A 20149-nucleotide genomic window follows, 5' to 3' on the forward strand; every position below is an offset into this window, starting at 1 on the left:
CATACAGTATACACCCTTCCAAAAAAAATTATTATAAACGAGAAATAATTTCGCGAAACAAAACTATTGTTGAGAATTCCAACTAAGTATATATAGGAATAAATTGAGGAAAAAATGGTTCGATGCTTTTATATAAATGATAATTTCGTTCGATCATAGAGAGCACATTTCTGTATTCAGTATTAGGTAGGCATTCATTCAATTTAAAGAAAATTACAACCATTCATTGACATGTACGAGGTACAAAAACACGACGAAAATATTTTTCAAGGGTGGTACAAAGATGCTCACTTATTGTAGAAGTAGAGGCTTATTCCTTCGCTAGATGAACACGAATCAATCCTTCCCCGTAGTAATCCATTTTTGTGTACCTATAGGTGAGTGAGGTGTGCAAATCGTTTTATTTTTACTTATAAAGCAGAGAAATGGAATGATTCGTTTTAATCCATCGGCATGAAAATGGAGAATAAAATATTCGGAACTCGAATACGAAATTAAATAAGACAAGCCAGAAGCTGTCTATTCTCATTTTTGGAGGCTATTTTAAATGGAAACATTTCCAATTTGTTGAGAAAAAATACAACCAAATTGTAACAGCCGAAGGCTGGGAAATTTTTCAAAAAAGATCTCATAAAACAAGAAAAAATACAACTCGCGAACTTTTAAAAATTTACCAAGAGTCGAATCAAAAATCAACCAGAGCAATTACCATTCCTTTAGAAAAATAATTTAAAAATAAAAATATTTAGTCGAATCAATGAAATTTATTTATAAAATAAAATTACCAAAAAAGTAGGCAGTTTTTTCCAAAGCATTTCAAATTTACAAAATTTTTCTTCGTTTTTTTTTTTTGCAGTCGGTAAAAATTTCTTTAACTTGTTTTCCATCTCGAAAAAAACTTCAATTAAAATTCATGATTTTATTCGCTGCTGGCATACCTTTTATGACCCCCCCCCCCCCCCAAAAAAGAGAAGGATAATTTGGTATAAAACCAATAAATATCTCTACTTTAATGATGAAAGGATCAAAGGTTATAAAAAATATTTATCTTGATCGATTTATGCATAGCAATTCGACAAAAATGAAGGGTAAAAAACGATAAACACTCGAGAATTACGTTAAAAATAAATTCATACAAAAAGAGAACAAAGAAGAAAAAATTTCAAGTATTTGAAAAGGAATTGAAATACAATACCCATTTCGCAACAAATGTTTTCATTCGGTAAAAAAAAAAAAACGATATCTGTAGCCGAAATAAAAAAATATAAATTTTTCATTATTATAATCCGGAGTTTTACCAACGATGATGGGCGTTAAAATAAATATTGGTTTTTGATTTTTTTCTTCGTGAATGTCTGGCACGGATATCGGACGATCCCAACTACGAGTAGTCTACATGTAACAATAAGGTACGAGGGAAAAATCTGAAAAAAATTAATATTGTATTTCCCAGTAACGAAATTATATTTCGGAAACTTTCTTTTGTCATTTTGTTGGGCGATGTTCAGATTTCAAAATCCCAATTACATTTCATTTTTTTTTCTCGTCGTATTGGAATTTTCTATATTGAATTTATCAAAACCGAATTGTTTATTTTTTTCTCCTCGCCTGAGCTCTTATAAGAAATTCCAAAGAAAATACTACTACGATCGTTGTGTGAGAGAAATCCAACGAAATAGGTATTGAATAAAATCAGCCGTTGTATTTCTTGTGCAATTTGCATTTTTAATTTTTAAAAGTCGCTGTGATTTTAAATTAGAATAATTTTATAAGGTACAGATGCTCATGAATTACCTATGACTAAAAATATGTTGAAATTTTATTTCTAAAGAATACAAAGATGGTACTTTTGTGCATTGTGACTTGGGAGCAATCAAATTAATAGTAGGTACCTATCTAGAAGGTTTTTCCATTGCAATAAAATATTTTGAAAAATTCAAAGACGAAATATAATATGTATTATAATTGCCATCACAAAAATAAATTGTAACTGAAGAAATAAACGACAAAACGACATATGTACCTATACCTCGTCTTCCTAAGGGAAAAATTAATCCCGTAAATTACACTATTCAAGTAAAATATCGTTAAAAGTCGAAATTCGCTAGAAATCACAGGTCGAAAACTTTATTAAATCCAGCGAAACGCTATTTTTAACTTTTACGGCCGCAATTTATCTTGCACAATTATACACCTTCTAGACGCGAAATAAACCCCTATTAGTTTAGTTCTCTCGAACATCGAGAAAAAGAAAATAAAACGCGAAAAGAACTCTAAAATAAGCGAACTATCGTTACTTGAAAAAAAAAAATCCGAAACATTTTTCACATGAAATCGTAACAAAATCTGTGTTTTTTTTTTACATCTTTGAAGACAGCAAATTCGACGTTAAATCTTCCGACACGCCTTGGAGCGCTTGAAGGAGAATATTTAAGTCGCCATATTACATTAATAATATTGCTTCGTCGTTTAACGCGAGCAGGAAAATACGAAAAAATGGTCTTTTTAAATGTAAACATTCTCGACCTTACTGCATCATTTTAACAGTCCATGAAATTTCCTGCCTTCGTCAATTCCTGATATGGCCCGAGTCATTTTACAACCACTGACATTTACAGAGGGAAGAAAGTTTACGATACCGTAAAAGGAATATCTAATACGAAAATACATAGAATATTTTTTTTTGCCCTAAAATGGTTGAAACTAAGTGATTTATACTTTAAAAAAAGATTATAAAACGAATACAAAATACGAAGTATGACTATATACTTAACGACGGATACGGGATATTTCAATTTCTTTACGGCTTCTGCGTTTAAGTAGGTTATGTTTTAGTACACATTTGTTGTGTGCGATAACTTGCCTATAAAAAATTTACGAAAGATCGTGTGCATTCGGTCTGCTGATCTTTATTAGTATAGAGCCGCATAGCGAAACTGAATGCCCCTTGTGATAAAAACTCTTCAACTGTTTTCCATAGATTATAAAAATTTTCAAATGCAAACCGCATTGAAAACATAATGTTGATACTACAGGTACATATACATAAAATTTTTAAGTGAATTTTAAATCGAAGTGATTGCAAGTGAAAATCAAGTAGGCATTGGGAAAGTTCTAACTCGGTTCAATCAATTACACACATCAATGTTTTAAAAATTCTCCCAACTTGTCTTTGACATCTTTCACATCTTATACAAAGGATTTTTTTTTGAAATAAAACTCTTTGATTTGAAAAAAAAACAAGCTAGACCAAAGGAGCATGTTGGTCGGGAGGCCAGCATAAGGATCACTTGCACCCCCAGCCGACCCTCCGGGACAACTTTTTTTCTTAAAGGGGGAGTTGGAACATTTCTAGCCATTGTCCTCAAAAAAAAAGTGGCCCTACTTACAAAATGGCGGCTATTTTGATTGACAGATCAGCCGAAATCGCAGATTTTGCGTTCCAGCATATAACTAGCATAAAAATTTTTAAACCGTACAAAAGTAGATCGAAAAAGCAGGCAAAAATTCATCACCGGTCAAAATTTCAAGTGCTACGGTGCTTTTTTCGATTTTTGATGAATTTTCAAAAATCAAATCTTGGCCAAAATGTGAGAAAAATCAAAATTTTACCAAATTAACCTAGAAAGCTGAAATTTGGGATATACCTATTACCTACCCTATTTTCGACCTGAAAAATCGATTGGAAACTTTTTCAAACAGTTTTGAGCAGATTTTGAAAACTCAAAATTTTCACAAAATTTCATCAAATGGAGTTGGAATGCCGAAATAAATTCTGCAAATTAATTTCAATACGCTATGAAGTCGACTGCAGGTGAATTTCAAGTCGTTTTGGAGCCTCCAAAGATTTTTTGAAAATTACTGGAGACTCCAGTAGATTTTTGAAACTTGAAATTTCCCAAAAATTTCATCAAATGGAGACGGAAAGCTGAAATTAACTATGCACTCCCATTTTAACACCCTCTGAAGACGACTTCAGGTGGGTTCAAGTAGTTTTGGAGCCTCCAGCGACTTTTTGAAAATTACTAGAGCCTCCAGTAGAGTTTTGAAACTTGAAATTTCCCCAAAATTTCATCAAATGGAGATGTAAAGCTGAAATTATCTATGCACTCCGATTTTAACACCATCTGAAGACGACTTCCGGTGAGTTCTAGTAATTTTGGAGCCTCCAGTGATTTTTTGAAACGTTTCATGGCGGTTTTCGGAGAATTGAAATTTCCAAAAAGTAGCTAGAAGCTTCAAAACCACTTGAAACCACCATGCTTTCGACATCATATTGTATTGAAATTAGTTTGCAGAGTAAATTTCGGCTTGCTAACCCCATTTGATGAAATTTTGAGAAAATTTCAAGTTTCAAAAATCTGCTGGAGGCTTCAGTAATTTTCAAAAAATCGTTAGAGGCTCCAAAACGACTTGAAATTTGCCTGCAGTCGACTTCATAGCGTATTGAAATTAGTTTGCAGAATTAATTTCGGCTTTCCAACTCCATTTGATGAAATTTTGTTGGAATTTCGAGTTTCCAAAATTTACCGGAGGCTCCAGAACTGCTCAAAACTGTTTGAAACAGTTTCCAATCGATTTGGCAGGTCGAAAATAGGGTTTATCCCAAATTTCAGTTTTCTAGGTCAATTTGGTAAAATTTTGATTTTTTCTCACATTTTGGCCAAAATTTGATTTTTGAAAATTCACCAAAAATCGAAAAAAGCGCTGTAGCACTTGAAATTTTGACCGGTGATGAATTTTTGTCTGCTCTTTCGATCTACCTTTGTACGATTTAAAAAATGTTATGCTAGTTCTATGTTGGAACGCAAAATCTGCGATTTCGGCTGACCTGTCAATCAAAATGGCCGCCATTTTGTAAGTAGGGCCATTTTTTTTTTTGAGGACAAGAGCTAGAAATGTTCCTTAGAACTCTCCCTTTAAGAAAAAAATTGTCCCAGAGGATCGGCAGGGGGTGCAAGTGATCCTTATGCGGGCCCCCCGAAATTTTGGATTTTCAAGTTTATTTCTGGATTTTCAATGAATTTTTGAATATTTTAAAAATTGAAAAAAAAATGAGCAATGTGAATCAATGTGAATATTAACTTTTTCAATCCAACTCCCAAATATCAACGACCTCAGTTTTAGGTGATTCTAGAGCTTTAGGCGATTTTTCAATTTTCTCTAGAGAAAGTAATTTGAAAACTTGAAACTTGAAATCTCCACAGCCAAAAAAACACTGAAAACAATCCATGCGGAAAATGATTCGACCTAATCAGATTCGGACAGTCCCTGAGTATAAGAACTGCTCTTGTTAATAGAGACTTGGAATCGGTTCAAAAAGTCACTTGAGAGAAACAAAACAGTACACACCAACAGATCTCAAAGCGTAAAATTCATTTAACCACCTTTTTTGGAGATCAGATCTTTTGATAACTTTAGTCTATCTCAAAAATCAGTCTTGCTGATCTAGGAGACGGCTGTTATTCTCGATCTGCTTGTACTTCCATATTTCTCCAATCTTATTCAAACAATGAGATCATTCTTTGAACCCTACGTTTTAGTAAGTACACCGATCATTTTTCTCGCAAAGAAAAATTCAAGGTTTCAAATTCCCATCATAAAACCCATTTTGAAATATGTATGTCTTCAATGTATTTGTATCAACCAAACTTTTAATTAATCGATATGTTGACACTCGGTTGTAGGTACCTTACCTACACGAGAAGGAGAAACGGTCCAAATTGACCAACGAAGGTCAAACTTGTTATTACATAAGAAGCTCGTAACGCAAAAGTATATAAAAGTAGGTAGCTAGGTAAGGTACCATACATCGCCTTTATGGAAAACATCTCTTGAAGATGAGAAGGAAGGAGATCACCGCAAATAAAACACGATTCCTAAATTTAATGAAAGTTTTGGGTGGTTAACGTCTTTAGAAAAGAGTAACTCGAGTTAGTTAACAAAGCTACAAAACGTCATCCTACGTTAATTCTTTCGGTATTACGTCATTATATGTACAGTAGTATGTGACGAAGTAACAGGCCCTTTTCTCCGATGTTTTTTGCTTCATCCCTCCGATTGCTTTGCTCGCGTGTTGCACAACTTTCATCGTCTGTGTATACACAGCAGTATTATATAGAGAAAACCACGCGTATAAAAACTGAACAGCGACTAACGCGAAATCACGCTTTTCTAACCTCGAACTTTCCAATTAATTAAACCCATTGAAATCGGGAATGCGATAAAACTTTAAGACCTATAACCTAATTAACTATACGAATTGAATTTCTATCACATAGCTCAACGATATTGGTTTCGACTGGAAAACGACAAGCGCTTAAATCGAATTATAGTCACGCCTGCTCGTGACATGTCCAGTTTCCAAATTTATCTTTTCTTTTATACGACCAGCTTGACTCGTTGGACTACGTATACGATATAACGACTTAAAACACATTAATAAATTGCCCAAATTCCGACAAATGTTTGCCTTTCAATTGATCATAAAAATGAATAGAGAATGCAAAGAACGACCTTTTTTTCATAGGTACCTGTATCTCATATGAAGTTCACTGCTTATAAAAGGTATGTATCATCATTTTTACCCCTTCACTAGTATAGATATAATTATGAATGCAGGTTTTTAAACACTGATAGCGACGTTTGATGGTAAAGGTAAGGTAAAGGTAAACTCAATTATTTTCAAAGATCGCGGAATAATCTGATTGTATTTCATTCAACTGCAATGCAACGAAGTGTATAATAATTCAGCATCTGATACGTGCAAAGATAATAGGTAAACTAGGGTTAATGATTTTCAAACCCCCGACTAAAAGCGGAAATTAAACGATTAAGTCTCTTTCAAGCCAGATTAATCTTCATTATACTTTGTAAACCAATAAGTGTAATCGGGAACGGAAAAAACCGAATACCTTTCGAAAGATGCTTCTGTATAGTATACCTATACGTAAAAAAAAGCCCTCGAGTAGTTACTGGATGGAGGAAATGGATGGAGTATTTATCTAGTGGTTTATTCTTGTAACGTGTATGGTATGCATAAAAAGAAAATTTCTTAGCTCATGTGTGGTCTTTCCTGTATATAGCAGCGACAGAGAAAGTAAAATATTTCAGGATTACATAGTTAAAACGCTCCAAATTTCAGTGTTACTTTTAGATTATGTATACGTATACAAAAGCAAGAGACATTTGCCATTGTTCACCAGTCCCGAGAGGTAAATCGTTTAAAACTCGCAAATGCTGCAAAGATACCCGAGCATAACATTATGTAGGTAGCAGGTACCTATCTACGTTCGAAAAGAGCGCAAACCACGTGAGAACAGAATTACCTACTTACCCATTCAGAATTTTTTTTCCAGTATCTCACAAGCTAGGTAACTACGCTGGAGCAGGTAGTAAGTTTAATTTTCCAACAGGTACAATCGTGTATTACGACGCCAAAAGTAAAGTGAAGATACCGATTGTAATATATCGTGTATGTAATTAAGAATAAAGTAGGTAAATATATCATTCACATCATATTTATAGCGGTTAAAATTAAAAAAACAATGATAGGTAAGTCAAGCAAAGGATAAAAGAATTCTAAAATTCTAGCATACTATTCTAAAAAAGTATAACACGATGAATTGATAATCTACCCATTTCGAGCTTGAAATATCAGTCAACGCGCCAATCTATAATATCATCACTTACGGAAAGAGAGCATTGAATACGTCATTTAATAACTCGGATTGCGCTATTTTGAACCAGTTTTCTGATTTCTTAACTGCTTCAATGTTGAATCGTATGTACTGAATGGCTTGCTCCTTTAAGAATGCTGCGTGATGTAAATTTGCCCATATCAAACAATCCGCTGCATTTTCCACGGTCAACTCCTTCACTAACTGATGCTCACATAAGGTCTTTAGTCCTTCCAAATCGTACGTATCCGCAGCTGTTAATAAATCGAAGGCCATTTCTTCCAATTTGGACGACCTTCCGGTGTAAATAAATCTTAACGTTTCTACTAATACATCTGGTTCTGTGTTAGTAACTTCCAAAACATGAGTATTTCGATTTCGTTCCTTGTCACGTTTGAACATCGAAGCGAAAAATTTACTTCGAGCTGCGAGAATTATTTTATGAACATGATACTTCGCATCACCAACTAAAATCGTAAAGTCGGAAAATTCTTCGTCTTCGAATAAACGCTCTAGATCACGATGAAGATCGCATCCTTCACGGGCTTTGGATAAAGTCGCTACGAATTTATTAGAAGTACAGTTCGTAGTTACAGTCGCTTTAGGAAAGAAATGAACTTCGCAGAAAATGGTCAACGCGCCGTTTCTCAATAGTGACGTCTCCTCTTGCAAGAAATCATTTCCGTTGAGGAAATCTTTGAATGATAAGTATGTTAAATTATCTCGAATAGAAAGCTTTACGTAATTGTTCTGCTGTCGAATATGTGTTTCTTCTCCGTTAGCGTTTATAACAGACATTTTACATTTCACCAAAACCTTTTTACTCAGCTCAGGATCGGAGTCTAACAACAAGTATAATCTGATCATTTTTTTATCGTTGGGCGTAGATAACTGTAAACTCCATACGTAGTCTTCGCTTTCTGCCGACTTGAAATTAGAGGAGTTTATAGAAGATGAACTGGATCGATGAAAATGATACTCCGAGTATTGATGAATAGTCCACATGAAATTACAATAATTCACTTCAGAACGAGTATGGCACCAGTTTTCTACCACAAAGGTGGTACGTTTCGTAGTTACGTCGTCGTTCATTTTGCAAGATAATTCACTGGCACTCATGCTGGATTACAATAGCCCGAGCTCCTTTCCTCCTTCGAAACGCAAATTCATGAAACGAGCTCTTATGAATACTAAAACTGGAAATAATACAATTTATCTTATTATAAAATTTAAAAATGCAGGTATTCAAGCCAATTTTCAATAACTTACCAGCAGAATGATTCGCAAAGTAATGAACTACCTACAATTTTGTACCTTTTTCACGCAACATTTATCAATCGTTCAGCTCAATGATAAATCAAAATTATTATTTTTAAATCATAAATTTGCTACACAATATTTAACTATCACTTTAATTTCATCTTCTCGATTTCGATCAAACTTCGCAATATAGACAGTCTAGGGGAAGATGAAAATCTTCAACCGGAGAAAATTCAAATACCGTCCTCCAATGACGCGCGTCTAGAGTCTGACGGGCTACGAAACGTTCCCGCCAATCACAGCGCAGCGTTATGTTTATCACCGTTATCACTGACGTTCAAGTGTTGTTTTCATTCTCACAATATTGACGTTTTGCATATTATTTTAAATAAAACACTGTCGCAATGCAGAAATAAAGTACGTACAAGTCCTAGGTAGCTATTCAGATTAACTTTATCATTCAGCACCGGCATTCCCTGGCAAGAATGAAGTAATCTGATAAGAAAGAACTATCAGTTTATCACACACTCGATGTATTTTTACTATTTTTACAAAGTAATAAGATCTCATCAGTAAATTCAATACTTGACATTTCAGCGGAGAAAAATGAAAATCAATGAGTAAAATCTGGTATCTAATAATAGATAGAGTCTAGAGATAAGTACGTAGGCTCACGCTAGTTATGCAGCTAGCTATCTGTATGTATCTGTACATTCATTTTCACTGGCTCCAACTGCAAAGTATTTCTTTTTGAAGTTATCGATCTCGATTGCTTTTATTGATGTAATTATCATAAATTATGATGGATTTGAAATGAAAACAAGAATGACTTTTCCTATTTGGTATTCATTCAGTAAAGTTGTAAATGTAAAGTTACAGTACTGTCGTACGTAGGTTAAAGATTAGATTACCAACCAATTTGAAGAAAAAAGTCGTTTAATTTTCTGTTTTAATTAGTAAAATCGAAAAAGCTCTTTATTATATCGTATTTTCAACGAAAAATAAAAACTGAAAAAATTTGCAAGTCCATAGAACCGTCCCTCTGCGCTGTGATTGGCGGGAACGTTTCGTAGCCCGTCAGACTCTAGACGCGCGTCTCCAACGTGTCGCTCGCTTGAACTAATCCGACAGAGCGCGTCAGATCGAAATGGGTGCTAAGAAAACGTAAACATGCGAGTAAAACAGCCGTAGACGCATAGGATAAATGCGTTTTCTCCCATTTTTCATGAAAATGAAGTGGTTTGGAAAAATTTTTTTTGGACTTGAACTAAAGAAGATGAAATTTCCTATCGATTGGTATAAATTTTTTTCAATTTCACACGAAAATGGTGATTTTTAATATTCATTTTTATGAACAAATTTTTATGCATGTCAATTTTGAATTAAAATTACGCGAAATTTTCATCAACTACATCGTATTTTAATAAACTAAAATTTGCAGAATTTTATCCTCTTCAAAATGAGTTTTCATTCAAAACGCTAGCACTAACAGTTCGAAACTTATTGAAGCTCAAAGTCGTAAAAAATTGTTGCGCGCGGTAAAAATTCAACTTCAATTAAACTGCTATTTTTTTTATAGCGCTTTGGATAATAAACAAAATTTTGAAGAGGATAAAATTCTGCACGTTTTGAGTTTGGCTTATTAAAATACCTATGTGTTTTCTGAAAAATGAAAATTAAAGTGAAAATTTCGCATAGGTAATTCTAATTCTAATTCAGAGTTGACAATTGTATATTTGTATAAAAATTTGTTCATAAAAAATAATATAATGTTAAAATTAAAAATCACAATTTTTGTACAAAATTGACTATTGAGAAAAAATGTGTATGTCAATAATCAATATTACCAATCAGGCAATCAATAGGAAATTTAATTTTTTTTAGTTCATGTCCAAACAAATGAGGGAAAAATGGGAAAGTGCATTTATCATACAATTCTATGGCTGTATTCATATTTCATATTCATACCTACGAAAAATTTTTTTTACTCAAAAAAAAAAGAAAAGTCAGCAAAGCTCCAAAAAAATTTACATCTTGTCATTTACTATCGAATTGTAATTTTTTCCGTTGGAAAAAATGATTGATGATTCTAGGACAATTTCAATTCGAGATTTTTTTTTCAACATTTTTTTATTGAGTTGATGAACTTTTTAATTTTTTTATTTTAAAAGTTTTTTAGGAGAATTTTTTCTTGAAATTTTATTTATTTTACATACATATTATGAGCCATGATGCCATGAATGATGAAATTGAAATCGGAAAATTGAAACATCGGAGCTAGCATTCGGAGGTAAGTATTTTCATTATATAAAAAAACTTACGTCCGAATGCTAGCTCCGATGTTTTTTTTACAATATTATAGAAATATAACAATAAATAAAATAAAAATATAGGTAATTTGTTTGATCAAATTATTATTTTTCAAATTTTCATTTCTGTTGTAAAGTAAATGAATTAAAAATTTAAATGAAAATAAAAATTAAAAAATGCAAAAACTATGAGAAATTGTTATTTTTATTTCAAGTATTAGGTATAGGTAGGTAGGTACCTAGGTACATATTTAATCATGTACTGAAATATCACTAGGAAAAAAAGGTAAGAAATGAGAAACTGAATTTATTTATTTCTCTATTACGATGAAAAAAATCAAAAAAATATAAAATAATAATTTGATCGATCATTTTACACTTATTATTATTTATTCTTACGAGCATATATTTCTATATTACTATATTGTAAAAATAATTACCTCTGATGTTTCAATTTTCCGATTTCATGGCTCATATTTATGTAAAAGGAATTTAAAAAACATTAAAAATCATTTATTTCAAAAAAAAATTGTCCTAAAAAATTTTTTAGCATAAAAAAATGAAAAAATTGATCGTGTACAATGTGTGTTTCATATAAAACTCCCTATAATGTTGCGAGAGAGCAGCCCTCATTTCGCCGCGAGCGCTCTCTATAAGGCGGCGACGTCGTTACTGACGTTTCTGAAAGTGCTAGATTTTCGTCTTAGGGAAACACAACTAGTTGATAACGAACTGTCTCACTCTCAAGCATGCGCGCGCGCCACAAATGTCAATTTTTTTCAGTTTTTTGAAGTTTGATTGGAAAATGGAAATCTGAAATATTGAAAAGGCTAAAGCAATATCGAATTATTAAATCAATTAATTTTGTATTTCATTAGAATATTTTTCAAGAAATTGTTATGACTTTTTCGGTCTAGAGCTTTAAAAAAGTTGTCTTCCTCTTCCCTCCCTGATTCGGAAAGTATAATTAGTGTACTGACAATAATGTACAAATGAATATTATATGTATACTTACTTAAGTACTTAGTAAGAGTTAGTTAACTGTATCATGTACTTATGCCGTTTAAGATTTCAAATTAATTTAATACAGAATCAAGATATTTTCATATTGACAGGACTTCGAATGGTTTTTTATTAACATTCAAAATCCTGTAGAATATTTTTATGAACACAACATTACCATCTTCACATCAAAATGGACATGAAATTCAAAAATTTATAAAAAATCTCAAACATGATATAATTTTTAAAAACATTGACTTTGAGTATGATCGTAACACAAAACGTCAAGTATTACGTTGGGGAATTTTTGAGTAAACTACCTAGGTACCTACCTACTGTGTTTTGAAAATAATTTTTGAAAAAAAGTTGTCAAATGAAACTGAGTACCCTACTTGAAGTTAAGTACGGTCAATTAGGTAAATGGAGTACTATTTGTAGAAAACTATAAATTTTTGTTAAAAAAACGAATATTCTTCACTTGAAATCGATGCTTTAGGGACAATCGAAAATATCAGATGAGCAAAAGCTGAAACTCAAGGGAAAAAAATAAAAACAAAACAAAAATACAAGACGTTCTTATTATTTAACAAAAAATTATCTGTACCAAGATTCAAGAATATCCATCACACACGGAAGAAACTTTCTACACGTCAGAGATAGGTATACTTTATTATAATATGTAAGCAAGCAACAAACTACATTCATGCATAATTTTTTATAAAACTCGGAGGAAAATAACCCAAATGTACTCAGATTATTCATTTAAAAGCATATCTAATATACGACTCAACTGAACACACCAATCTCTCTTTTTTTTTACTGTAACTGATTATTAAGAAATTAATGAAACAACAAGAAATAAACGAAAAATTCACTTAATTACTAAAAAACGATTTTTATCACAATAAATTGAGCTGAGCGAAGAGAATGGTTAATATGAGAAAAAAGACAACCCATTCCATTTTTGTTACTCATGGAAATATGGTATTAAATACGTCTCTCAACAAATCTGAATGCATTATTTTCAACCAGTTCTCAGTTTTCTTGATTGCTTCGAGATTAACTCGGATGAATCGAAGGGCTTTTTTCTTTAGAAATCCTGCACCATACATATCTGCCAACAGTAAACAATCCACCGCATTTTTCGCAGACAGCCTGTTCACCAATTGATGCTCGCACATAGTTTTTAATTCTTGCAAATTGTATTTTTCTGCAGCGGGCAATAAGTCGACGGCCATTTCCTCCAATTTGGACAAATTTCCCGTATATATGTATCGTAACATTTCTCGGAATACCGTTTGATCCATATCAATAATTTTCAAACAATTTTCATTTTGTTCTTTCAAGTTGTGTTTGAACATTGAAGCAAAAACTTCACTTCGAGCTGCGAGAATAGCTTTATGAACGCGAAACTGTTCATCGCCAATAGATACTGTAAAGTCGGCAAAATCTTCGTTCTCGAATAAACGTTCTAACCCTCGTTGAAGATCGTTTCCGTCAGGGGCCTGATGTAACTCTACAACGATTTTCCCAGAAGAACACTCTGTAGTAATGGTTTCTTTGGAAAAGAAATGTATTTCGCAGAAAATATTCAACGCACCACCCCTCAACAGAGAGTTTTCTTCCTTTAATAAATCATTTCCATTTATAAAGTCTATAAAAGCTAAGTAGTACGCCGAACTTCCTTTGGCGAGGTTTGCGTAGTTACTGGGATCCTGACGAATAGGTGTTTCTTCGCCCTTATCATTTACGCAATTCGGATCTCGGCGAATATTTGTTTCTTCTCCCTCATTATTTACTACAGACATTTTACATTTTACTAAAACTTCTTTACACAATTCAGGAGTGGCATCTAACATCAAATACAATGTGATCATCTTATCTTCGTCCGGTGCAGACAACTGTAATTTCCATTTGTATGTGTCATTTTTTGTTGACTTGAAAATAGAAGAGTTTATATAAGATTCACTTGGTCTATGAAAGTGATACTCGGAGTATTGATGAATAGTCCACATGAAATTACAATAATTCACTTCAGAACGAGTATGGCACCAGTTTTCCACCACAAAGGTATTTGCACCAAAGTCGTCGTTCATACTGCAAGATAATTCACTCCGATCGTCGTTCGATGGTATTATGATCGTGTTATTCCTCTTCGTATACATGTAGAATCTCAGAACGATGAAATAATTGCCGATCTAACGAGTATATTGTATCAATAAATCTGGAATGATACATACGTTTAGAATGAAAGCATAGTGCAACAAAGGTTACTTAATTTTGATCAACTTACCTACTAGTAGAAAGAGTTGATGATATACAGAATAATCCGGACTGTCGCGGTATACTTCTACAAATCAAAATTACCGTTATGAAATCATATCACGTCCTGCTTCGAATTGAAATTTGCTAATTGCGATAAAAAGAAACCTACAAAACACAACTAGCACAACCACACACACAAGCTGATAACAACGTAACAACTAAAAAAAGAACAACATTGTACACAACACAACGGATGGAGCTCACACGTGCGCATTGCAATATTGAATATTTTGAAAATGGATTCTCAATTTTTCAATAATTTACAGGTTTAATTTCGATTCGAAATTTGTGAACAGACCTTTAAACACTGTTTAAATTGGAGAAATAATAATGTTTTGAATGATTTCGTAACTTTCGACAAACCGAGAAAATTTTGAATTTTTCGGTTACATTTTGATTTGGTCAATGCAAAATGTAATTAATTATTGATGTCCTGATTTTCGTAAATTTCACAATAGCTATCATCAGAAATTATGGCTAAATTTAAAGTCAATACAGCACAAAATTAAAAATATCTTCGATCTAGAAGTACATACATAACATAGAATGAACAATGAGCTCACTATATACATAGATGTAAAATTTGAAATTTTTTTGAACAAAGCTCAACAAAATGGAAAATGATTAATGTATTTACCTATTAGAATTTATTTACAATTACCTTCTTAAGGAAATATATATTTTTTTAATGTCAGTTTTATTATAACAATTTTGAAAACGAGTTCCTAGGAAGGTACTTAGCAGTGAGTAGATGCCAGATTATTGTCAGGTACTTTTCAAGCTACCTGTTCAATTAAAATTTAAAAGTATACCTATTTGAATTTATACGAGCATGTTTCTAAATTGAACAAAAGCAAATACGCGCAGATACTCATCTCAAAATACGGGTCACTTCTTTTATTACAGCTGAAATTGAAAAAATAACAATACTATGTAAAGACTAATCACAAAATTTTTTGAAATATGCTTAAATTCTAAAAAATGACACAATTAAGGCCTTATTAAAATATTTATTTCTGCCAAAACCATTAAATTTCAAGCTGAGCGGGTGCCAGAATTATTTATTCAAATCACCTACGGAAACAGAGTATCGAATACATCATCCAACAAAACACCTGAATGCGCTACTTTCAACCAGTTTTCTTTTTTCTTGATAGCTTCAGCATTAAATCGGATGAATTGAAGGGCTTGTTTCCTCAGCAATGCTGCGCCATGCAAATCCGCCAATACCAAACAATCCGCTGCATTTTCCACGGATAACTTGTTCACCAAGTGGCGCTCACACTTGATCTTCAGTCCTTTCAAATCGTATTTATCTGCCGCTGGCAATAAATCGAAAGCCATTTCATTTAATTTGGATGATTTTCCGGTATAAATATATCGTAACATTTCTTTAAATACACTTCGATCCATATCAGTAATTTTCAAACAATTCTGGTTTTGTTCTTTCATGTTGTGTTTGAGCATCGCTGCGAAAACCGGGCTTCGAGCTGCGAGTATATTTCTATGAACGCGAAATTGCTCATCACCAACTGTTACCGTAAAGTCTGAAAAATCTTCTTCACCAAATAGACGTTCTATATCTTGAGAAAAATCGTGTTCATCACGAGCGTTGAACAATACTGCTGATTTATCATTAGAACATTTCGTAGAAATCGATGCTGGGGAAATGAAATGAAACTCGCAGAAAATAGTCAATGCGCCGTCCATCAATATTGAATTATTCTCCTTCAATAAATCATCTCCATTTAAAAAGTCAATAAGCTGTAAGTAGTACGTTCTGGTTTCTTCATGTTCAAAGTTTTCGTATTTGTCTGATTGACGAATGTTTGTTTCTTCTCCTTTACTGTCAATGACACACATTCTTTCTTTCACCAAAACTTCTTCACCCAATGTGTCATCGCAGTGTAAATACAAACATATGTGGACCTTTTTGTCCTGGTCAGGCTCAGACAGCTCCAAACGCCATGTGTATTCGTCATTACCGGCGGCCTTAAAATAAGAAGATTTTAGACAAGTTGATCTACGAAGATGATACTCGGAATATTGATCAATAGTCCACATGAAATTACAATAATTCACTTTACAATGAGTATGGCACTTATTCTCAACCACAAAAGTATTACACACGGCAACATCGTCGTTCTTCATTTCGTGAGATGATGTATTTGGATCGTTGCTGTGTGGAATTGCGATGTCTTTTCTCTTTGATTTACGATTTTTACGACTGGAGTTCATCAATGAAATGGTTTCTTGAATACAGGTATTAAAGCTGCAATAATTAAATACACTTGATTAGGAATGAGAAATTATTTTTTTCTACTCAAATCGTTCAATTTTAATTTTTGAATCAACTTACCTCTGTCTTCTACCAGTAAAATTATTAGCGAGATAATCGAATATTGTTGTGTATTTTATCACGTAACGTTAAATTACTCATTCGAACAATCACGACGAATTAAGGATTCAAAAAAATATATGTTTCGCTCAACGTCAACACCAAATTCTTTGCAATACCAATACCGCATTTAATTTACATCATCTTTTCTCACGCAATGATAAGTAGGAAGCGAACAAGTGAACAAGAAGAAAACAAGAGGTGATAACTGATAACTCAATGGCGCATGCGCTCAACAATTGTGCTTTTTAATTTTTTATTTGAGATCAATCGCGATCGCGGTAACGGCAAATTTTGTCATTTTTTGTTTATATTTTTTTTTATATCATCCTTTTGTTTCGAAGAAAAATGTTCTGAAATTCAGTAATATTGAAGTAAGTGCCTTGATGGAATTAATCAACTTTTAGTTTGGCAGGTTTAGCTCTATTAACATGAGTTAATTTTTGCAATAGGTACTCTTGTTGAATTGAATAAAATATTACAGTACCTATTGGTATTTAAATAATACCAACTTACCAAGCTTCTCATCCAATGCCCATTTTACCTACTTTAAATTTAAAAAAAAAAACATTTACCGTCTACCATACGGCTGATGGCAACAGTAATTCGCTACGTTCAAGAATCGACATACTCGTAATTAATCCAACCACCTCTGAAGCATACGTTTAATTAAAAAGCAATCAGCGAAACACTGTGCAGTATGCTCACAGGATATTTACATCATGACAAATCCTCGTTTTTTCCGCTACTCGGTAGTCGGTGGATTCGACAGGAAAATAAACGCTGAAAAAAGCATCCCTTGTATGTATAATCATAACAATTAAAATGAAAAATAGTCAGCAACGAATGTTACGATACCAACACTTCGATATTTTACGATGAGTAGACTACGAATATGAAATCATAATATCTACTTATCTACCTACGTTTAAAATCAGGCGTCAACTTTTCATAAAAACATTATGGTATTGGAAGTACTACGATGGAAATCACATTTTTAAATTTAAAAAATGGAATTTTAAGTCATGTGCTATTCAAACAGGACGCGGGCTCTTTTTCAACGCTGTGTTTCGGCAAATCAGCTGCTTGCAAAATAAAATATTCTCTTCAATACATCAAAAATTTAAAAACCGCGCCTTATTTCTTTCGATGCGTGAAATTAATATTTCATTAAAATTTTGCTTCGCAGAATCTCAATTTTTGTGCAATGTACTTTGGTACCTAACTTTGAGATTACTGACAGAGAACAGGTGTCTCCCAGCGGAATAATACGTATACCTACCTATATATGTATAGGACGACGTAATATGAAAATCAACGTGCTGAGAATCAGCAACCGATATAAATAGCGAATCTAGGTATATTAGAGGTACCTTTAGAGCATAAATAGGCAGATAGGTAGGTAAGGTACGCAGAAGACCAAAAACAAAATCATAAATTATGTACCTAGCACGTTCAATATTAGTTTGATTAGAGTGACGAGCGCATCGATTATTTTGATTTCAGTATTCAGACGTATTGATGTAAAATTGCCTAGGGAAGAAAACCAAAATAATAGGAAGGTACCTATCCGGAATAGAATTGAGGTACTTTTACATCCGTTTCTAATTTCTTCCTAAATTACTGGAATAAATTTTAGAAGAAAAATAGGAGGAGGAATATGATAGAACAGCAAATAAGGTGCTTGTCTTCGTAGACGAGAACTGATTTCTATTTTATTAAACTGCCCATCTAGCATCAACAGAACAGTGCTTAGCGTATCAAACCTACCCTGAGATTTTCTCAATATAAAGTTGATGAGTATACGTATTTAGGAATAGATGATACGTTATTAAATACCTCATTAGTGTTTCAAACTAATGTGAAATTATATCCAGAGGGTACATTATAATACATAGGTATACAGATAAATAAAACGCAAATCTTCATTCTATATCCTCGTGACTTGATTGGAACAATAAAGCTATGAGGATTACGACGAAGCTCAACGTCGAATTTTTTCAGATAAGTATCCCCCCCCCCAAAAAAAACGAGGAAATGCGCTACATTTTTCATTCTCTCGTTAGGTATACCTATACCTATGTGCATGTACAACGACAAAAATGTACAACACGCTCGATCCAAAACAAAACAAATCCCGTTGAAACAAATTCGCAGCAAGGTTTAGATACCTACGTAAAACCATTTAAAATAAAGTTCAACAGTGAAAAAAACGAGAAACAAGTCGATTAAGATATCTTGCGCGAGCAAACCCAAACCTATTTGTTGAAAACGTCGCACTAGCCGATTTGTTGACAAATTATACGGTTTCAAAATAAAAAATGAAGCATCGAACCGTAAATAAGATACATCGCGAAGAGTTTAAGAAGAGTAAAAAAAAAAAGAAAAAAAGCATCATTCAATGTTTGCTCATCAGTTATTTAAATCACGTCTTTTACTAATTTGAATATCGGCACTAGGTATTCAAAATTTCTGGCTGCTCTTTGGGATTTTTTAATTCCATAGACTGGAGTGCGCCGCAACGTTTTTTCCTCTCTTTTAACCAAATCTGAAATACAGCCAGACACTCTCGCTAGCTCAAAATCCTTTTCACGTGTTTAGAATTGTAAGAATACCAGAGTAATATTTTTCCCATTCCTAAGAGAACATTAAATTGCAATGTTATGTAAAAGACATATACATTTATACACACAACGAACCTCTTTAGCGAAATATTCATTTGATAAATATAAAAATCTCGCGTCAACGTGTATTACACCTAAACTTTCTTATTTTTTTTTTGCCTCTTCTTCCTTGAAAGTATATTTTTATTACATTCAACATAAGCTTCTTATACGGGTAAAAGTCGTCTTCGCGATATCTGCCCAAAAATCATATGTACTTACGAAGCATTGAAAAAAAAAGTTTAAAACTCGTTTATTTTTAAATAAGATTGTTTTGCGTGCAGACTATGTTAATACGAAGAAAAAATCCTGTTAGTTGTATGGGAATGTTTTTTTTTTTTTTTTTTTTTCAAATTCAAGGTTTTTTCGGTACTATGGTGCTCATTCTAGAAATTCTAATGATTGTAAAATCTTGGTAATGAAAATTTTCTATTTGCAGCGTACCTGAACTGAGAGGAAAGGTAGGTAAATTGAAAAGTCCATCTTCTGATTGACATCCTAAATTTGTGGTCA

At 32.8% G+C, this 20149-nt stretch overlaps 4 protein-coding genes across 8 annotated transcripts in view; all 4 read right to left on the reverse strand.

Moving 5' to 3' along the window:
- LOC135831426 (cyclic nucleotide-gated cation channel alpha-3) overlaps positions 1–20149 on the reverse strand; it is a 186643-nt gene that overhangs the window by 97707 nt on the left and 68787 nt on the right. The gene's annotated exons all lie outside the window — the stretch shown is intronic.
- LOC135831431 (speckle-type POZ protein B-like) lies at positions 7458–9742 on the reverse strand. Its single transcript, XM_065343914.1, has 2 exons — positions 8949–9742; positions 7458–8875 (listed from the first exon to the last, which is right to left on the reverse strand). The coding sequence occupies exon 2, from the start codon at positions 8796–8798 to the stop codon at positions 7689–7691; it is 1110 nt and encodes a 369-aa protein (XP_065199986.1). The 5' UTR covers positions 8799–8875; positions 8949–9742; the 3' UTR covers positions 7458–7688.
- LOC135831428 (speckle-type POZ protein B-like) lies at positions 12901–15106 on the reverse strand. Of its 2 annotated transcripts, none has more exons than XM_065343911.1 (2): positions 14548–15106; positions 12901–14474 (listed from the first exon to the last, which is right to left on the reverse strand). In XM_065343911.1, exon 2 carries the CDS (start codon positions 14413–14415, stop codon positions 13222–13224), a length of 1194 nt encoding a protein of 397 aa, XP_065199983.1. In that variant the 5' UTR covers positions 14416–14474; positions 14548–15106; the 3' UTR covers positions 12901–13221. The 2 variants fall into 2 exon arrangements, with proteins under 2 accessions (XP_065199983.1, XP_065199982.1); XM_065343910.1 differs by having other exon boundaries at positions 14544–15106.
- LOC135831430 (speckle-type POZ protein B-like) lies at positions 15566–17154 on the reverse strand. The gene is made up of 2 exons (XM_065343913.1): positions 16935–17154; positions 15566–16847 (listed from the first exon to the last, which is right to left on the reverse strand). The coding sequence occupies exon 2, from the start codon at positions 16811–16813 to the stop codon at positions 15650–15652; it is 1164 nt and encodes a 387-aa protein (XP_065199985.1). The 5' UTR covers positions 16814–16847; positions 16935–17154; the 3' UTR covers positions 15566–15649.

The sequence above is a fragment of the Planococcus citri genome, chromosome 1 (assembly GCF_950023065.1).
Source record: "Planococcus citri chromosome 1, ihPlaCitr1.1, whole genome shotgun sequence".
NCBI classification, from domain to species: Eukaryota; Metazoa; Arthropoda; class Insecta; order Hemiptera; family Pseudococcidae; genus Planococcus; species Planococcus citri.